The sequence below is a fragment of the Lissotriton vulgaris genome, chromosome 5, assembly GCF_964263255.1.
Source record: "Lissotriton vulgaris chromosome 5, aLisVul1.2, whole genome shotgun sequence".
NCBI lineage: Eukaryota > Metazoa > Chordata > Amphibia > Caudata > Salamandridae > Lissotriton > Lissotriton vulgaris.
The window spans coordinates 298,887,763-298,909,245 of record NC_141693.1 but is presented as its reverse complement, the minus strand read 5'-3'; the positions used below and the strand labels follow the sequence as shown (position 1 = coordinate 298,909,245).

Here is a 21,483-nt window from a genome sequence, read left to right as displayed (position 1 = left end):
TACCCTAAAACAGTGACTTCATACAGCTACCCCCAGACCATGCAACACCGGTCGGGGGACGCCTATCACAGTTCCTGCCTGTCTGGGAAAACATCACATCAGACAAGTGGGTGAGACAAATTATCCAACATGGTTATTGCCTAGAACTCACTGCTACACCACCAAACATCCGCCCAGACAGCGTCCAATGAGTCAAGATCATCTGACGTTATTAAAACAGGAGGTACTATCGCTGCTACAAAAGCATGCGATAGAGGAGGTTCCACAACATCAACAAGGAACAGGAGTATATTCGCTATACTTTCTAATTTCCAAAAAAGACAGATCTCTAAGGCCTATACTAGACCTCAGGCCTCTCAATGCATACATAAATTCGGAACATTTCCACATGGTCACGCTCCAACAAGTACTTCCTTTACTGAAGAAAGGGGACTTTCTTTCTACACTGGATCTAAAGGACGCCTACTTTCATATCCCAATTCACAAAGCTCACAGAAAATACCTCAGATTTGTAATAGAAGGACGATATTATCAATTCCAAGTCCTTCCGTTTGTAGTCACAACAGCACCAAGGGTGTTCACAAAATGCCTAGCAGTGGTTGCAGCACACCTAAGAACACAGCAAATACATGTCTTCCCTTACTTGGACGACTGGCTAATAAAGGCCACGTCACAAGAAGAATGTCTTCAAAACGCACAAAAGACAATTCAACTGCTGCACCAGCTAGGGTTTACGGTGAACTACACAAAATCCCACCTGCAACCAAAAAAAGTTCAACAATATCTAGGGGCTACTATAAATACAGAAAAAGCCATAGTATACCCCAATCAAGTCAGGATTCAGACAATGATTACCCTAATTCAAAGATTTCAACCGCAACACTCATTAGCAGCTCGAGTGTTAATGCAGTTATTAGGGATGATGTCCTCTTGCATACTGGTAATCCCATATGCCATCTTGTAGAAGTACTTCTACTTCCATCTTTAGTCTTTTGAGCCTTGATTGTGGTACTCTAGCGTAGTGTAATTCATTTGATAAAAGAGACATCACTCTTTTGTTGTAGTCATCTGTATCTAAAATTACAACCCCCCCCCACCCTTGTCGGCTGGTTTGATAGTGATTTGGGTGTCATTGGCTAGGGATTCTATGGCTTCTCTCTGTGCTTTAGAAATGTGGGAGTTGAGATTGTTTTTTATCCACTAGATTTCCTATTTCTATTTTTACCACTGATTCAAAGATTTCAATATTTTTGTCTACCATACCTGAACTCGGAGTGAAGGTAGATTTCGCTCTTAGTCCTGAGTCTGTTGGAGCATCTCTTTCAGGTCTGTTCTCAAAGAATCAACGTAACCTAATTTTCCTAAAAAATGCTCTAAATGCTTGAAATAACACCGAAACGCGTAGACGCAAGGATAATTAGAACCCATTATAAACCCAACGAGATAGCAGATATACCATAAGTTTGGATACTGTCTTTTCTAAATCTCCCTATGACTAAATGAGGTTATTGGGTCAGTGTAGCACTTCAGTAGGAATTTGTGTACCTACAGATTAGGAGGGGTTGTGAACTGTAATTTACTGTGTTCTTGGAAGTTAGGGTAGCCCAACAGCAAGAATTGTATGTTGTTTTATATTTTTTGTTTTTAATTTTGTATATCTTATGCATTGTTGTGATCAATTGATTCAAATGTGATAATATTATGTATGTTTTTAATAATGTTCTTCAGAAAGTGATCTGAATTTAAAATTTTAAAAAACACAAAACTAATAAAATACAAAAAGTGTAAACGTTATATTTCCGTGTTGGCTTGGTACATATCTAAAAGTTGTATTTGCTCATAAGATCTGGGTGCATGAAAGGCAAGAGTGTGTAGAAAAGCTTGAGTAGTCCGGGGATTTTTTCTTTGACTTACATTGGCACAAATCCCATATGAGGAACATTAATAAAGTGCATTGGAGTACGGAGTTGCAAGTCCACTGTAATGTCTGAAAAGAAATTACATCCGTTGAAATCCAGCACCTTAACAAAAAAATGCGCTCTGGAGGGTCACCGGGCTCCAACGGTATCCCGCCCATGGTTTTTAAAGGGATGGCATGTAAGTGGGCAAAAATCATGGCGCCTCTATTTTGGGAGTACAGGGTGAGAAGAAGTATCCCTGAGTCAGGGAGGGGATCCCTGCTTGTCCCAATAAACAACAAGCATTGGTCGCAAAATAAACAAACAAAAAAAACGCAAGTTGTGCGCACGCGTGATGAAAAAAGGTGCTGTGCACGTCGGGTGGGCGCTTGTGCGTGTGATAGTAAGCTGGTCGCCGGGAAAGTGGCACTTTCCCAAGCAGCTTACTAAAGTCTCGGCCAGATCAGCGCATGCGCTGGATCAGGCCGAGACCTAAAAAAAGGCTCAAGATCTATCCCAGAAAACTATGGAAAGATTGCGCTCCTAGATGTGGATGGGAAGTGCTACGTTAGTATACTGCGGCAAGAACTGACGGCTTGGGACGAAACGCGCCAATTGATCCCTCATATGGAAACATGGTTCACACATTGAAGACAACCTGATGTTCATTTCCAACTTGATCGAAACAACATTGGCAAAAAAAGGCAGAGCCCTGTATCTTGCATACATCGATTTCCAAACGACTTTTGATAGTGCTTCCCGTCAGCGACTATGGATGAAACAAAAAAATTGGGGTATTGATAACACGCTTTTAACAGCATTGATTGCTTTATACTCTGACAGCTGGTTCAAGATTAGAATAACAGCCTGCTCCACCACTAAAAAAATACATACTAACAATGGTTAAAGCAAGGGTGCCTCTTGGTCCCTATACTTTTTATCTATACTTGGATGAAGCATGAGCGTTCCCTCCCAAATTAGCTGATACCAAAATTCACTCGCTCCAATATGCGGACGACACAATATTTCTCCACCGCACCCAGATTGGTCTACAGCGTCTGCTAACAGCACTTTCTCTATACTACAGAGAGAACAATTTAAAAATAAATACGGCAAAAACAAAAGCAATGATAATTTCACGGCAAATAAAAAGGAAAGGCGCTTGCAATATTGAAGGTAAGCCCATCGAGATAGTGACTACCTATAAGTATTTAGGAGTGTGGATCGACCATAAAGGACGGCCCTCCGCTCACATCACTGCAGTGCAAGGAATAGCTCAATCCTTGGAAGGCATTTTTTGTGCAGCACGGAAAGCCACAAGTTCACTAGATCTTACTCCTTTAATTTGAATAATGAGGGCAAAATTAACATCTGTAGCCCATGGTGCAATAGCCTGCAAAGACAAGATGACAACATGGCTAGACAAAGCACAATCGGCCTGCTTTCGTAAAGTCTTCTTCCTACGACCGCGACCGCTCATGCGCAAATCTGTAGGGAATTGAACCTTTCATCCCAAAAGTGGACCCTGGAAGCTAGATTTATAGCGTATTGTTTAAAAGCTAAAAAGCACAAGAAAATACACTAAATAAACCTATTTGGACAATGATAAACACACAAAGTTCCACATGGTGTGAATTTCTAGCCCATTTTGTCAAGGTACTGGAAGCAAAGGAAATATGGTCAGCCCCCCTACCCATACCAGTGGCCGCAAGACTTTTAACAAAACAGGCGAAGTTACTGTCTTCCCACAGCGATAAGTCATGGAAGCTGGGCTTCAAACCTTTATACTAGTGGGACCTTGCCATACTATCTGTTCTCCCCTTTAAAACCAATAATAAAGCGTCAAATAATGTAATTGCGGTTTGGATTGATCCCACTGTTGGCTTACAAATATGTGAGAGTTGTACAAAGAGTCCATAGCTACTAAGTGCTGAGCATGCGGAGCAGTAGAGGAATCGCTAACTCACATATTGTGCATCTGTGAGACATTGCGTCAACTGAGAATATACTGGCTCCGCCCAATCTGGAGTATTTTAAATATACAGACATTTCAAGCTGTCCTAGTCGAGTGCATGAAAGGCGAATCGGCACAGCTAGCGGCAAGCTTCTTGAAATACCTGATGGCAGTAAAGGCATTTTTTGATTCGACCATTGCACAGAACTATAACAAAAAACGCTGAGTCTAGTTTTTTTCTCCTTTTAAAGCATCCTGTTTAGCGGAGTTTTTAATCTTTTCACACAATCGATGGAAATAACTCGTTTTTTACTCTTTTTAATATGGGAATAAATGCATTTTACATAGTACATTTATATGTGGCCTCATTGTAATGATTTTAATTGTGCAATAAAAATGATCTATCTTCTCTGAATCTCCAAAACGCATAGATTTATTTCATGCTTCTACAAAGTCTAAGGATGTTCCTAATGATATTTCTAAGCGGCGTATGCAAGGTCCACCCACAACACTGTAGTGTTTCTGAAGCAGTTATCCTGTACGGGGTTGTATGACGTTTCAACGCATGCTTTTACCACGCATGCCTTTACAACGTGGGCATTACTACGCAAGTCATTATAACGACTTGCGTTGGGGGGCGCTGGATAGTGGAATAGTTCAATTTTCTATTCCAACTCCAGTCCCCGTGGATAGTAGGGAAGGTGTTGGATAGAAAATTAAACTATTCTCTATCCAACAGCGCCCTCCAGCGAAAGTCATTGTAACGACTTTCGTTGTAATTCCTGCGTTGTTATGTTATGTTATTTTTATACTTCTATAGCGCACGGCCACTCCACGGAGTATCCCGGCGCTTTATCGAAGGAAATCCCAACCGAAGAAGGGAGAACATACCACTGAGAGGACGTGCAGACACAGGAAGCAACATCAAATTAAGGGAAAAGCCATGTCTTAAGGGCCTTTCGGAAGGACAGAAGGCTAGAGGTCTGTCTCAAAGAGATTGGGAGGTCATTCCAAGCATGAGGAGCTAAGTAGCGAAAAGACCGTCCTCCTGCTCTAGCACGCTTGATAATGGGAACACTCATTTTAGATAGGGACGAAGATCTGAGAGATCTGGGGGGGTTATACCAGGACAATCGTTTGGAAATATATTTGGGGCCTATGCCATGTAGGGCCTTGAAAGTTGTGGTCAAAGTTTTAAACAGAATCCTTTTAGCAATAGGAAGCCAGTGTAGTGTTGAGAGAAGATCAGTGGCTCTGGCTTTTCTTGGAAGACCAAAGATGGCTCGGGCTGCAGAATTCTGGGCGATTTGCAGACGCCTGACCAGATATTTGGGAAGTCCCAGAAACAAAACATTAGCATAATCAAGCCTAGAGCCAATCAGTGCCTGGACAATGATTTTTCTGTGCTGGATGGAGACTAGAGGGAGGAATTTACGAAGCATCCGAAGGATGCCAAAACATTTCCCAGTAAGAGATGAGATATGCGGTCCGAAAGATAGCTCATTGTCAATCAAAACTCCCAAATTTTTGGCTTTCAGAGACGAACTAGTGGGAGGAAACATATCTTGCGGCCACCAGGGTTTCCAATCAGGCTCAGAGGTACAACCAAAGAAGAGCAACTCCGACTTGTCGGAGTTGCACTTCAGCCCATGACGTCGAAACCACTCAAAAACTGCGCTCAAACAGCCCCTGACCTGGGCATCGTCAAACAGGCCATCCTTGTTGCTTACAAAGAGGAGCTGGGTGTCGTCAGCGTAAGTGACAATCCGGGTGCCGAAAGACTCCGCCGTCACCGCCAGGGGGGCCATAAAGATGTTAAAAAGGAGGGGGCTCAGAATGGAACCTTGGGGAACCCCCACTTCTAGCTGTGGCATTTCGGCGGAGTAGGGAGGCGCCCAGATTGTCTGCCGGCTAAGAAGGATTTAAGCCAATTCCACACCGTTCCCCGCAGACCAAAGTCCCAGAGTCTGGAAAGAAGGAGTGCGTGGGGAACGGTGTTGAAAGCCGCCGACAGGTCTAGCATAATCAGTACCACTTTTTTTCCAACATCTAACTCCTCCCTGATGGCATCTGTTACTTCAAGGAGCGCAGTCTCTGTGCTGAAATTTGCACGGAAGCCAGATTGAGTGCTATGCAACAGACCCTTTTCCTCGATGAAATTAGAGATAGATCTGTGAACAAACCTCTCAGTCACTTTCGCCAGAGCAGGGAGTAGGGAGATGGGTCTGTAATTGGCATGGACTGAAGGGTCGAGCGCTGGTTTTTTAATGAGTGGCAGGATCATGGCGCTCTTCCAAGCTTTGGGAACTACCCCAGAAGAGAGCGACAGATTCAGGATGGGATTTACCAGGTCATTTAGAACAGGTGCCATATTTGCTAGACACTTGGCCGGGCAAGGATCCTGTGGAGATCCGATTTAAGACTTGCCAAGATGTCAAGAGAACTCTCCTGATCTAGTGGGGGAAAATCACACAGGAAGGGACCATGGTCTGGTAAGGGGCACCCCAGACTCATCGTGTGCTGCTGAAAAGTGGCCTGGAGAGATTCTTGAATAGTGGTAATTTTCTGTACAAAATAGACAGCCAATTCCTTCAGCCAAGCTTCTGAATGAGCATGGGTTGGAGTATAAGCGGAGGGAGAGGTGAAATCTTTTACCACCCTGAAAATTTCCTTGCAAGAGTGCTCCGCTTCATTTATTCTAGATTCCAGATAGGATTTTTTACCTTCCCAAATTGATTTATGGTAGGCTCGAGTCAGCGTCTTAAAATTTAACCTCTCAGTATGATCATAAGATCGCCTCCATGCTCTTTCTGCTTTCTTAAGATCTTGTCGTGCTTTTTTTAAATGAGGGGTAAACCAAGGGGCAGATGTCCTTTTCTCGGCGGAATTTTGTTTCTTGGCCGGAACCAAGCTCTCTAGACTATCTGTGAGCCAGTTGTGAAAGAGAGCAATGTAATCCTCTACATTATCAGAGGTGGGACAAGGGAAGTTTGTTAAAGCATTTGAGAGCATCTCCCTAGTAAGAAGATGGAAAGGTTTAGAGAGATGCTTTAACGACCCAACAGGTTTGGACCGTGATGAAGCCATGACAGGGATGGAAAAAGTGATGAAAAAATGATCTGACCACAAAACTGGCATGGGAGGGTCAACACAGATAGGAAGAGTAGAAAAGATCTGGTCCAACGTGTGGCCTTTATTATGAGACGGTCCTGCCACATAAGGAAATAGGCCTAGCACGGAAGTAATATCCAACAATTTTTGAGTGTCCGGGTCTGAACTATTGTCCATATGAATATTTAAGTCACCTAATAGAAGGCAATGATTAGACCTAAGGCATGGGGTCGATAGGGCTGCCTGCAGTTCTTCTAAAAACGGCCCCACCGAGCCTGGTGGTCTGTAAACAAGAATACCAGTACAAGCCTGGGAGGATGAGAGCTGGAGAGTGAAGCCAAGGGCTTCACTGCCCTGTATATTATCTACAGGGAACGTGCGACATGCTATGTTCTTATTTACTATGATAGCCACTCCACCACCTCTACCAGATGGCCTGTCTTTCCTATAAATATTGTAGGCGGAGGGTACGGCGTTTGCCAAATCGGGGGAAGAAGAATCAGACAACCAAGTTTCCGTTAGGAACAAACAGGATACCTTCGAATCCTGTAACATATTCCAAATGTCTAGAGCGTGACCAGGTAAGGATCTGGTATTCAGTAGTAAACATTGATGGTGGATGGGTGGGCTAACCTGTGTAAGTGATTTCCGATCAGGAAGGCGCCAACCACATGCGCTACACCCTTTCTTCAGAGCCCGCCCTCCTGGGAATACATGATGGCAACGGCCACACGGAGGACGGAGAGTACGAAGCTCGGGGCTGGAATACGTGAGCAAACTACGGCACATTTTGCCACTAGCGCAGGAAAAAGAAAAGTAAATAGCCGTCCGCCCCCGTCCGCTTCCGTGCCGCTGACTGGCGCAGACTGGCTACTCTTTGGCGCCTCTTCGGCGCGTATACGGCGCTACCGCTGCGCGTCACCGCTGCGCTAGGTAGGGAGAGGTCTTATAGATTAGGTGAGGGTGGAGACTAGCCCGTCAACCTCCCCAAGATGGCTGGCCAGGATGGAACAACCAGGAACCAGGAAGTGGTGTCGCTTCAACCTCCCTCCACAACAATCCGCACAGAAGCTGTGGTGGACCAGGGAGTAGCGAGCAAAATGCAAGTAAGAGCTCAGAAATCGTTTTTAAAAACACATATCACACTCAATAGGTTTTTAAAATATCAGTAAAACAGAGTAGAATGCTTGCAGTAATCCTAGTCACAGTCAAGCGCTAGTGCTACGATCTTCGTTGGTCAATGATCGTGCGCGAATGACTCACGCCCTAAAATAGTCAGGGCGAGGGGGAGACTAGCCCGTCAACCTCCCCAAGATGGCTGGCCAGGATGGAACAACCAGGAACCAGGAAGTGGTGTCGCTTCAACCTCCCTCCACAACAATCAGCACAGAAGCTGTGGTGGACCAGGGAGTAGCGAGCAAAATGCAAGTAAGAGTTCAGAAATCGTTTTTAAAAACACATATTATCACACTCAATAGGTTTTTAAAATATCAGTAAAACAGAGTAGAATGCTTGCAGTAATCCTAGTCACAGTCAAGCGCTAGCGCTACGATCTTCGTTGGTCAATGATCGTGCGCGAATGACTCACGCCCTAAAATAGTCAGGGCGAGGGGGAGACTAGCCCGTCAACCTCCCCAAGATGGCTGGCCAGGATGGAACAACCAGGAACCAGGAAGTGGTGTCGCTTCAACCTCCCTCCACAACAATCAGCACAGAAGCTGTGGTGGACCAGGGAGTAGCGAGCAAAATGCAAGTAAGAGCTCAGAAATCGTTTTTAAAAACACATATTATCACACTCAATAGGTTTTTAAAATATCAGTAAAACAGAGTAGAATGCTTGCAGTAATCCTAGTCACAGTCAAGCGCTAGTGCTACGATCTTCGTTGGTCAATGATCGTGCGCGAATGACTCACGCCCTAAAATAGTCAGGGCGAGGGGGAGACTAGCCCGTCAACCTCCCCAAGATGGCTGGCCAGGATGGAACAACCAGGAACCAGGAAGTGGTGTCGCTTCAACCTCCCTCCACAACAATCAGCACAGAAGCTGTGGTGGACCAGGGAGTAGCGAGCAAAATGCAAGTAAGAGTTCAGAAATCGTTTTTAAAAACACATATTATCACACTCAATAGGTTTTTAAAATATCAGTAAAACAGAGTAGAATGCTTGCAGTAATCCTAGTCACAGTCAAGCGCTAGCGCTACGATCTTCGTTGGTCAATGATCGTGCGCGAATGACTCACGCCCTAAAATAGTCAGGGCGCGGGGGAGACTAGCCCGTCAACCTCCCCAAGATGGCTGGCCAGGATGGAACAACCAGGAACCAGGAAGTGGTGTCGCTTCAACCTCCCTCCACAACAATCAGCACAGAAGCTGTGGTGGACCAGGGAGTAGCGAGCAAAATGCAAGTAAGAGCTCAGAAATCGTTTTTAAAAACACATATTATCACACTCAATAGGTTTTTAAAATATCAGTAAAACAGAGTAGAATGCTTGCAGTAATCCTAGTCACAGTCAAGCGCTAGCGCTACGATCTTCGTTGGTCATACTTTTACCACTAATGCTAGTCGTGGTAAAAGTTTTGTTGTAAACGATGTTCCCCCCTGTACGGTTGGCAGGGTTTCAACACACAGCAAATAACATTTGTCAAAAATAAATTAGAACCATTATTAAGAAGTTCATGATGTGTAGGAATGAATGCACAGAGGGAAACAGATAAAACACAGCTTAACCCTGGCATCACAGCACTACACATTACATGCAATGATATGGTGTCCCACAGAAGGGAGTGGCCAACGGGATTTCTACATTTATATGTACAGGTATACACAGGGTCATCTCTTTCATCTAAACAGATGAGTGAAAAAGGAAGCTTCTATGATTGGAACAATCGTGAATTGTACATAGTTTCATACCAACCAATAGATATTATTCCTGACAGTGGTAAAAGCAAAATGTTGAAATGGGCAATGAAATAATTCTGTGTATAAGCCAGGTAATAGTTAGTGTCACTTACTGTAAATAGTGCATCATCAGCCTGTTCTATACTTACTAAGATGTATGTAGAATATTTTTTGCCCATTGTTTTTTGCCTGAGCGTCAAATTATGATTTCAACAGGGGGGTTTCATTGAGAAGTTGCCAAGGTACGAAAACTGATCTAAGTGTTTGTAATACCCAATTTAGTTGCATCTTTGCTCTTAACTGAGTCTGCCCGTGTTGTAAAAAGAAATTTCAGGTCTCCTTCCACGAGATCCAAGGTTGATGACAAAATGCAATTCAATGAGTACACTCTTAGAAAGTGTGTACATTCCATTGTTGATAACTTTAAAAAAATAGTTTACAAGTTTTCTTGATCTATTTGTCCAATTCGTTCTGCAGCTTCTTTCTTTGAATATTTAATTAATTATACATAGCATATATTACTGCGGCAAGGAGTCTGTTACCTCTATTAGGGAATGGTCCTAGGAGAAAATCAAAAAAGTCCATGTTTTCACTGATGCAGGTATTCTTTCACAGTTTAAAGACTATAGAGTTCTAGCCATTGTTAGCCTAGCCCACCTACACTATGTATGGTAATCACTGCAGGTGTTTGTGAATCATGCTGTGGATCAGGATGATTAAGTTTAGTTCCAGGGGTGTTGGAAAGAGAACGGTGCTTATAGGTATCAGAATCATACGTCCATAAGTGCAAATCATGAGCAGGGATTTAGGTGGAATTCATTGTTGAACACGCTCAGGTTAACTTTGTTTCTCTAGATCCTTCATTGTTTTGAATACCAGACAGGTAATGTGCTGGATAGTTTTCTTTAGAAAGATCTTTTCTTTCAGTATTCTACAGCTCAAAATGAGACTTTGTTGCCTTGGATCTGTCAAAATTTGGATTCCCAAATGCTTTTTGCATCTACGTTTGCTTTCCAATACTCGTATCTTTGAATAGCAAGATTTTGACTTAACTCAGTGGAGTAAATCAACTTGTTGGTAGCGATTAGTTTTTTTGGAAGCGGCTGTGGCTTCTGTGTGAAATACAAAGCTGAATGGTGTGATCTGTCTACATTCTAAAAGTAATGGAATTTCTTCAAGAAATTAGGATGACTCTAAGAAGGCGAAGCATCGCAATGTTCCCATTGTGTGTATTTCTTTAGGATAGCTACTCCTGTGAATGAAATATTTTGCGTGATAGCAATACATTTCTTTGCATATGCCTGTAAGTCAGACATCATTTTGTTAACATTCTCTATGTTCCAATCATCTGAATTGGAACCGAGAACTATACCATCATTCATTGAACCTTTTATCACAAAAAGCAATTGCAATGTTTGAGTAAACCCCATATTCTGATATGGAACCTTTTCCTAGGCTATGCCCTTGGGCCCAGGATAAGCTGTAATGCTCACAGCAGAGAGACCTCTTCGGACTCTGTGGGATGAGGGTGGTTGCAGTTCACAAACTACAGGTGAGGCAATTGTTCTTGCAGGGATGTAGTGTCCATTCAGTAGCAGTAGAATGTAGAGTATCATTGTCAACCATATGTTGAGAACAAAAGTTCACAAAGTGATCTTGGCATAGAACCACAGAGGAATCAATTGCTTGTCAGGAAACCACTGACAAGCACAAAACAGTTCTTTTGTGGTGAGTTACTGTAGAAGTGGTGAAAAATCTCCTGTAAAATATCCAGAGTCATTTTCAATTTTGTGGGTCTTTCGAAAGGGTACCAGTTCAAATGACGTAGCATTTTGTGGAATTTCCATAGTTAAGCATGGAATTGCATTGGACAGTAGCCACTGTCATATGGCAGCATCACATGTGTTTGTTGCGCTCAAAGTCCTGCATAGAGTGTTAAGCTCAGTTATCCCCGGGAGGAAACTCGACCTAGAAATGTTACTGCTTTGTTTAGGGGATAGGATATTCAGAGTAGGAGAGGCTGGGAGGCACTTCTCTTAATCCTTCTTCATGTCTGCAGTTTATGCCACTTCACTTAATGCCACTCTATGCCAATCCACTCTACAAAACTCTACTCCACTCTATGCCATCCACTCTACTTCACAACTCCATTCTGCCATTCCACATAACGACAATCTACTCCACTTTATGCAACACACTCTACACCACCCCACTCTATGGCACTCCAAAACACTCTATGCCACTCCACCCTATGACACTCTACTCCACTCTGCACCCTACCAATCTACGACTTTCTACACCGTCCACAATACTCGGTGCTACTCCACTTTATGCCAATCCAGGACACTCTACTTCACCTCACTCAACTCTACACCACTGTGTGCTTCTCACGATTCTCTACGCCGCTCCATAACAATCTACTCTACTCCATGACACTCCACTCTCCTAACGACACTAACTATTAGACATGCTGGTATACAACTTTGCCAAAACATATTGGCAAAGCTAATAGCTCATGATTAAACCTGACATATTGGCTTTACCAATGCTTGTTCACTAATGTACGTGGCGAATGTTGCACATGCTCACCGCAGGCAAATGCCATGTGAAGTATGTTTATTCTTTGTGGCCCTATCCCTGCAGGATCAGAAGTTTGTAGAGGGCACACCTGGGACTAGAAGGAAGAATCGTGAGTCTCCGGCAGTGCTGGTGCTACAGGAAAAATCCGTGCAGAAGATGGAGCAGGCCTTCGGACCCCACGGTGTTCAGGCACAAAGGTGCGTATTTGAAAGCTACTGTTACAAGTAGAGGTGGGTGAGCCAGCAACTTAACAGGGAGAGCTGAGCCATGGGTTGGCAATGACTCTTAAAGCCCATGCTCCAGTCTAGCAATGCAAATATTTTGCTTGCAAGTCATGTTCAACATGTATAAATAGATAACGTCTCAAAATTCTAAAAAAGTGTGTTCATTTTACATGTGAAGTAATGCCACCTGTGTAGATCAGATTATGCCACCAAATTGAGAGCTATTTATTGGGGTTTTTTGTTTTTAAAACACAATTTACTGTTTTTGTACAATAGCACAACTGAGACAAAACCGTATTCAGCCCACGTCTTCGGGCAAAACATAATCATGTAATCAATATCTCTTCAGGCCACGATTCTCTCCCACCCCCATTTCAGATTACATCTTAGGCACATAATCATGCAACAGAGAAGGTAGAAATATCTAATGATGTAATTCTTTGAGTCACGTGGTCAAGTATGATGCCACTACAATCAACCCAGTTTCCCCATATCTTCTGATGTTTCAGTGGGCAAACCCCGCCTCATACACCAGCCTTTTAGGCCCCATACAGTGGTCAAATCCCTTTTGTCAGCTTTCTACTGAGGTGGGCTCCTGATTCCTCCACTGCTGAACTATGTCTCTTTTATCGACCAATAAAGCAATCCAAAGGTACGCCATTTTATACCTATTGATATTCTAATCTACATCAATATGCAAGAAAATCATCTTGGGGACTGGGGAATTCTCCAACACAACACCACCTTGACCATGGAGGGACCCCTCTCCCAAAAAAGTAGCCTTCTTTCCACAGCTCCATACTGTACGTAAAAAGTCACCAGCATGTACCAAGCAATGTAGGTACGATGGTGACCTCCTAATCCAACTTGACCTTAAGCGATGGTGTGATAAGTGGGTGCTGTATACAGAGCATAATAGAATATGTTGTAAATGAGAGACAACCAAAGCCTCCAGCAGAGTAGCAAGCACCTCCACCCAGTCATCATCAGTTAATGAGCTCAAGCTTTCCTCCCAGGTCGCAAAGGAACCTGTGAAGTAATCTGGTGTGTTATGCTATCTGACATTTATAAAGCGCTTGGCCAACTGTCTATCCTGTTTCCAAGCCAAGAGCAAGGGCAGGACCTCTAAGAGAAATAGAGGATTTGAAGTTATTAATCAGAAGGCTAGTTAAAGTGCCAGAAATATGGAAGATCTGCATTAGTTGGGGTCCAGACCACTGTAGATCATTGAGAAACTCCAGAACATAATCTTCATACAACAATACCCTTTCTTCATTCTGTGATGTGCACCCACAACCCTTCACATGCGCGTCCATAACCCTTCACCAGTGCATCCACCCGAGCATTCCGCCAGAGGCTCAATCACAACAGTTAATAGCAGAGGAGAGGGCAGGCACCATATTCTGATCTATAATCAGCAAATGGGGGAGAGAGAGAGAACAAGGGGGTGGATTCCTTCTCCCAGGTAATATAAATAAACAACAAGAATCCACCTAACTGGACGTTGTGTTCCCTACAGTGGTGGAGAGCACAGGATGTGGGGAGCACAAAGTGCTTGTAAAATACCCCTCACACACCAAAAGGACCCTTGGTGTCATGCTTCATCATTGGGGTCTTCGCACCCCTCTACGGGATGCGGCGTGCTGCGACCTACGACTACGCGGGAGCACTATCTCGTGTGGACTTTGTGTGGTGTGTGTGAGGGTTAGGTGTGAGTATGTGGTGAGGTAATATTAGTGAGTGATTTAAAAAGGAACCTGGCTCGTAGGGTGAATCAGAACTAATTTAATGAGCCCCCGGGCTGGTACTGTTAAAAAGGGTGCAGGTTGAGGTAGTTATGTGATATTAAGCAAATCACCTCTCGGGTGCGTCGACATGTTATTGCATATTAGCAAAAGAACTTGATGAACTGTGTAGGCATATTACAGCACTACATTTTCACTTTTGTGTAAAAATCATTTTTACTTAGAAAAACGTGAGTAAGGTGGGGTGTGGTGCACCCTGTCCTGAAGAAGGGGCCTTGCCCCGAAACATGTCGACGCACCCGAGAGGTGATGTGCTTAATATCACATAACTCCCTCAACCTGCACCCTTTTTAACCCCTGATTGATTGCCAATGATGTCTCTCCAAAGTGTATTACTTCGGAATAATATGTAGAGTCATTATAATGGAGATAAAACTCTCTCCATGTATCAGTAAGACCAAGGGCAATTGGGAATCTAGCAAGGTGACTCTTTCCTCAAATGCACTTCGCACCGGTATCCTCATCTGTCCAGTTCCCAAACCATTACTCCATTAAAGTCCTCACCCAGTAGCCACGGTCTGGGTAGGGTGACAGCAGGTTTCCAGTTGTTTTGAGGAAGGCAACAGACAGGATATGTGGACATATACATAGAGCAGAAAAAGCGATCTATCCTGAAACATCTCTGTGACCTTTGCACACCTGCCCCTATCATCATGCCACAAGTGTTTAACCTTGAGGGGAAAGTTCTTGCACATCAAAATGGCCGCCCACGTAAACCCCTTGAGAACCTGGCTGAAACACCTGTGAGAAGATCATGCAACCTTGAAACAGGTGTTTGTTACCCAGTAGATGAATATCCTCTAAGAAACATTTGTCAGGATAGTGATGCTGAGCTGCAGGTGGGGATGGCACTTGATATGGTCTAGGACCTCACAACATTCCAAGGGAGAAACTTATCTATGACCTCATAAGAGATCGTGCCTCCATCCATTCGACAAGAGCCCCATCAAGTGGCGGGCCTGCACCCGAAGCATCACAACCTACTTGTGTCTTGGTGAAACAATACCAACAAATGATAAACAGTACCTCAACTGTCAAAACTTCAACCCACCCATCTCACCTTACACTTCTAAACCTGGAAGCATCTGTGGTAGTGTAGCAGTGGGACAACTGAAAAAGCAGAAAGAAAGAAACAATCTGGTTCTGCCATACCCCCAAATCCAACATCCACCCAATTAGCAAAAAAAAGTGAAAACCAACTAAAAGCTACAGATTGGGATCTCCTACTGTTGACAGGAGAGGAAGTTCCACAAACCGGGGAATCCGTGTGCCATCTAAAACAGCGATGGTCAGGGTAGGGCAGCTTCAACCCCCCCAAAAAAGCTAAACTCTTATATCCCTCAAAGCCAGTCAGCCAGGTCACACAGAGTAAAAAAGAAATCATTACTAGACTGTTTCTATGGAATCAGTATTCCAGAAGGAGCGTCTAGCAAAGGCACGAGGGGACAGCCCCACCGTCTGCCGGGGCCTCTTCATTCAAATCCAGAGCCCTCCAAGTAAGCGGCTTCATCTTCCTCTTGTCCTCCTCAAACAATTTCCGTCTTTTTCTGTACAAGGCGGTGCTATCTGGAAATATTAGTATTGCATGAAGCCCATAGCGGATTTGAATGGTCTTTCAGGTGAACGGAGGGATTTTGTCCAAGTCTTTGTTTCAGGAACCACACATCATTAGGCTCTGGGTCACCTGGGCATGGAGTTTCATAACAAGGGCCCAGTGAGCCTGTTCAATTAAAAAAAACATGGACAGTCTGTCAAAGGGGAGGAATGATCTCAGTGGTCTTCGAGGAATTGTGTCAGGGATATGCCCCCACAATTCTCAGGGAATCCCACAAACCTTAGGTGGTTGCAGTGAGTTTGCCTTTCCGCATCTTCAAGAATTTTAGTGCATGTAGCAAGTTTCTTAATGGTCTATTGCATGTTCTTGATTGTGTCTTCAACAGTTGACAGCCTTTTTTCTGCTTCTGAGATCGTATCCACTGTTTGGTGAAGGTCTTGACACAGTAGGCTAGCTATAGCGGACTGCACCTATCTTTGCTTCTGGAATTTCTTTTAATCCATTACTGGTCTAGAGTAGGACTGCTGCATCTGCATCTAGCAAGAGAGCCCCTGAGTGCTCTCTTGCTAGAGTCCCCCAGATGCTGCTGTTGTCAGCGCCTGTCCATTTGCTCTGGGGTTGGGTGAATTCACCTGGCGTTTGCCGACGATGGTGGGTTTGTATATCTCGATGTTTAGAGCTGGTCACCTAGTTCCCCCATCAAGCAGAGCACAATGCTATATAGGTACCAACATGACCATTTGACCAGTCAACCCACCACTTCAAGCATTCTTTATGAGGCTGCAGAAGCAGTCAAATCTGTGATGGGGCATGCGGCACCCATGGCCCAGCAAGGCAATGACACCAGCAGTCCAGGCCTCCTGCAAACAACAAAGTTATAACCCCAGAGAAGGACCAGCAAGGCCAACTGAGGTATCTAGGTTGGCTCCATTGTCCCAGAAGAAATCTCAGTGCCATGACCCCACTCTATCGGACCAGGTAATCTCACACATGATCAACTTCTAATCCGACAGTGCCCAATCACCAACCTTGAAGTGACCATGGGAGATAGTGGGCGGAGCGGCAAAAGCAGGCACCTCTCAGCTGTCTTGAGTGAGGTGGGGGTGGGGGTCCCCTCTTCGGCCTTAGCAGATTTGCAAACCACTCAGTCTCCCCTGGCTGCCGCCTCTGCCATAGCTCCCCATGCATTGCAGCATCCTCATGCCACGTCACAACTTCACCGACCTTAGAGTATTGGGTTCATAACCATAGAGGGATGTGGGCAGGCCTCCTGTCTCATTCTCCCGCGCTGAAACACTCAATGAAGTTCCCGGTTCAGGGCGTAGAGGGCTCAGCAAGGCCTCCGGACTGATGCCGGTGAGGGATGATGTGTCTTCACACTCTGTTCTACCTCTTCAGCAGGCTGCAACATGGCAAATCAAGCCTGCATGAACCCAAAACAGGAGAGTGGGGCCAAAGAGGTCCACGTTCGCCTCAACTATCCAGGCAGGGGATGAGCCCCGAGTCTGAATCCCTTTGCTGGGGCAGCTGCTCCAGTCAAGACTCTCGTACGACCTCTAGCAAATGGAAGATGAACATTGTCTGAGTTTGGGCGCTCAATTGCAGGCAGGCCAAGCCCTTGCTCTTCCTTCTTCAAACTCCCATTTGTGATGCTTTTTTTAAAGGTTTGGTACCCTTTGTGATGTCACAGTGGGACTTAAATTTGGTTCTTACTTTACTCGTTTTTACTCCTTTAGAATTGATGCGCAGTTGTCCATTGTGCCTCCTTCCCTTAAAAACTGCCTTTCTGGCTTCGATAGCATTAGCACACTGCAGGAGTGAGATTCAGGCCCTCTACGTTCACCCTCTTCCTATGTTTATGACTGTCATCTAGCAAGGCTGCCTTTCACTAAACATTGACAAGGCAATCCACATTCACCAGTTGACCAATTTAAAATGATATGACCTCCGACTTTCTGGTCTGGACAATAGTAAGATATACTGGAGAAGGACCTGCACTTCTGAAAAGGGCCGCATTTTGGTCACCAGGCTTCCTGCTTAGGTCATAAAAGTGGAATATACTTTGCCCCCCATTGACCAATACTTTGTACATTATTTGCCTATCCAGGGCTCTTTGTGCTCCTGAACATGTGCATTGAAAGGAACTGAACCTCCCTTGGGTTGCAGTACTCCTTCTCAGGCTGTTGTTGAGGTTTCTTAGAGCGACCCCATACCCTCCGCCTGTGTGCCCCTGTCGCTGTGGAGGTCTCGCTCGTAAGTGTGCTTCTTCCGTCTTGGTGCCCCGTTTTTTTTGCCTTCTGTGCCACTGTTTTCCCCCTCCTTGTGCCCCGTTCTTGCCTTCTGTGCCACTGTTTTCCCCCTCCTTGTGCCCCGTGTTTTTGCCTTCTGTGCCACTGTTTTCCCCCTCCTTGTGCCCCGTTCTTGCCTTCTGTGCCGCTGTTTTCCCCCCTCCTGTGCCCCATTTTTGCCTTCTGTGCCACTCGTCTCCCCCGCCGCTGTGTCCCCTGCGGCCCGCCCCCCTGACTGACCACTGTCCATTCGCTGCTCCTCACAGCTGCTTCTCCCTCCCACCTCCCCAAATATACCGGAACCTGTGCGGACTCGCCGAAGGCAACCCCGTCTGCGCCTGTCCGCGCGTGTACCACGCCCAGTGCCAGGAACTCTGGACCCCGCACACACCACGACACCCGCCTCCGCTACGACTCCAGCACTCTCCCCGCACACAACGCCGGACGATCTCGCACCCTGCTGCCTGGCCGCCCCAAAACGCACCCAAGGACCCTTCTCCTGCCGGAACTGCAGCTTCACCAGTATCCGGCCCGCCAACCCACCCAACATGGCAACCAACTTCCTCAGATGTATCCTGCTCAACATCCGCTCCGCCCGCAAACACGCCGTCGAACTCTGGGACCTACGCCCCAGACGTCGCCTTTCTGATTGAGACCTGGCTAACCCCCTCCTCGGCACCTGACATCGCCATAGCCATACCGGAAGGCTACAAGCTCACCCGCAAGGACCGCACTTCCGGAATAGGAGGAGAAATTGCCTTTGTCCACAGAAACACTCTCAAAATCTCAACAAACGCCGTTGACACACTCCGCACCGCCGAACACCTGCACTTCTAGATCCACACCGACCCCAACACCACCCTCCGAGGCACCCTTATCTACAGACCCCCCCGGACCCCGACCGCAGTTCTGAGACTCCATCACCGACCTAGTCAGCACACACGCCCTCGCCTCCATGGACTACATCCTCCTCTGGGACCTGAACTTCCACCTCGAGAACAACAACGACCCCAATCCTCCACCCTGATTGGCAACCTCGGACTCCGACAACTTGTGACAGCACCCACACACTCCGCCAGCCACACGCTTGACCCCATCTTCTCAGCAAGCACCCATGCCTTCTTCGACCGCACCACCAAACTCCACTGGACCGACCACTGCAACATCCACTTCACCTTCCGGAAACCCCGCAGATACCCAGCTGGGTACCCAGCAGATGCCTCGCCGCAGCTGGGGCAAGATCACCTAGGACCAGCTAACCGCCACCCTCGCCCAGAACCCACGCCGCAGCCCTCAGCCTCAGACAATGGATCAACGACTGCGCCAACACCCTCACCCCGCTCAAGAAACCCCTGAACACCCACACCAGCAAGAGTGCCAGCTAGTGGGGGCGTGGCCAACAGCATGGCCGGATAGGACGTGCTCCGGAGTAGCTCCCGATGAGCTGTATCAAGATCCGGCATAATTAGCAGTCCTGAAACCCTGTCACGCCGGAGGTGGGTCCGCAGAGGTCCAGGAGCCTACAGTCGGAGAAAACCCTGAATAGCTCCGTTAAAGCTGAATAATCCGACGTGGACTGCCGATCGCGAGAGACGCCTGTACAAAGATGGCGGCAGGCTCCACTGCAACAGGCCGAGAAAGGTAGGGTCTTGCCCCGGGCCCCAACACCAAAAGCGCCCTGAGAGTGAGAATGGCAAGCGGTGAAGCGGAGCGCTACCGCTGCGAGAACTGCCCCCGGTGCAGCGCCCTAACAGACATTGAGCAGCCTATAGTGCGGAACGACTACACCAAGATGGCGGCCGGCTCCACCGAAGCAGCCCGTGTGAGGTAGGGCCCCGATCCCGGACCCCAACGACATAAGCACCTTAAGAGGGGAAGTGGCAAGCGGTGAAGCGGAGCACTGCCGCAATGACAAGGGACCCTGGTGCAGCGCCCTCGTGTTCACTGATGTAGACCTGATAGAGCCAGGCCTCCTGGGACCAGTCTGAGCCCCGTCCGGGACGGTAAGGGAGCTGCACACCAGGCCAAGCGTATGCCACGGAGCACCCACTGACCTAACCCCAGGCGAGACACCCGTGTGGGGGAAATAGAGTGCCAGGGGAGGCGGAACTCACCCGATCACGCTGGGCCGGCACTGACCACGCTGGGACCTGCACGGCCGGAAGAGAGGAGACCTGGGACCTGATATTCACGAAGGGGGCGCAGTTGCGAGACAGGCCTGCTCCTGAGGGCCGGGATCTGGAGTGCTGGTTCTGGCAGGGCTGAGAGAAACGAGGTCACCTGACGGCGACAGTAGAAAGGTGGCTTCGGGACCTTGGAATGCCCTGCAGTCCCCCGCCAAGCTGCGCCAGCCTCTGAAGTGGAGGGCCGGGAGTGGAGGGTTAGACGCGGAGGGCGTAGGGAGCAAGAATAGATCCCCATGGAGCCGCCAACCGCATGGGCCCCCAAGAAGACATCCGAAGTGGACTGCGGTGAGACGCTGCAGAAGGGTGCGGAGCGCCAGCGCCACAAGAGCAGGTGACTGTTGCAGGGCGCCCAGGTGCCACTGGAGACCCAGAAATAAAGGGGAGCTGCGAAGTGCAGTAGAAGAGGATCATCCGCTCTCCCTGACTCCGCACGTTACAGGCGACTATTAGGTCATCGGACCACGAGAAGGATAACGGCGCAACTGGGGTTCTAATACAAGGAAAAAGGCGGAGACCTAGGCTGCGGAGCATAACGGGAAAACAGAGGGACCGGGCGTCACCGTCGCACAACGCTTCTACCGCAGCAGTGGTCCAAGAGGGTAGTCACACTCCCCTCCACCTCCTTTCTCCCACGAAAGTCAAGCAGCCGGTAAGAAGGACGTGAGAGACCCGTCTGGAGAGGAGAGAGTCAGAAGAAGGGAGAGATGGGGAAAAGAGACCCGGTAGTTAAGCCCGCACGACAGGAGACCATGGATAATTATGCCACGGCCCGTCCACAGAAAGAGGCGATCCCGGTGGCCACAGGTGCGCGTTCGGACACTGCAATGCTGTTGGAGGCGATACAAGGGTCTAGGACGGATATGCAAGACTCGAGAACAGCTTTGGAGGTCAAGATAGGCGAAGTAGGCTTGGAGGTGCTGCTCCTGCGCCAGTTTTCCGAAATCTGACGGAGAGGGTGACGCCGGCGGAGACACGGATCAGCGAG

At 46.9% G+C, this 21,483-nt stretch overlaps 1 protein-coding gene across 1 annotated transcript in view; it reads left to right on the top strand.

Moving 5' to 3' along the window:
- LOC147710760 (uncharacterized) overlaps window positions 1-21,483 on the top strand; it is a 474,425-nt gene that overhangs the window by 203,059 nt on the left and 249,883 nt on the right. Inside the window, exon 9 of the mRNA XM_086921479.1 lies at window positions 12,504-12,637. Within this exon, the coding sequence (XP_086777605.1) occupies window positions 12,504-12,637 (134 nt within the window). The remainder of the gene's footprint in view (window positions 1-12,503; window positions 12,638-21,483) is intronic.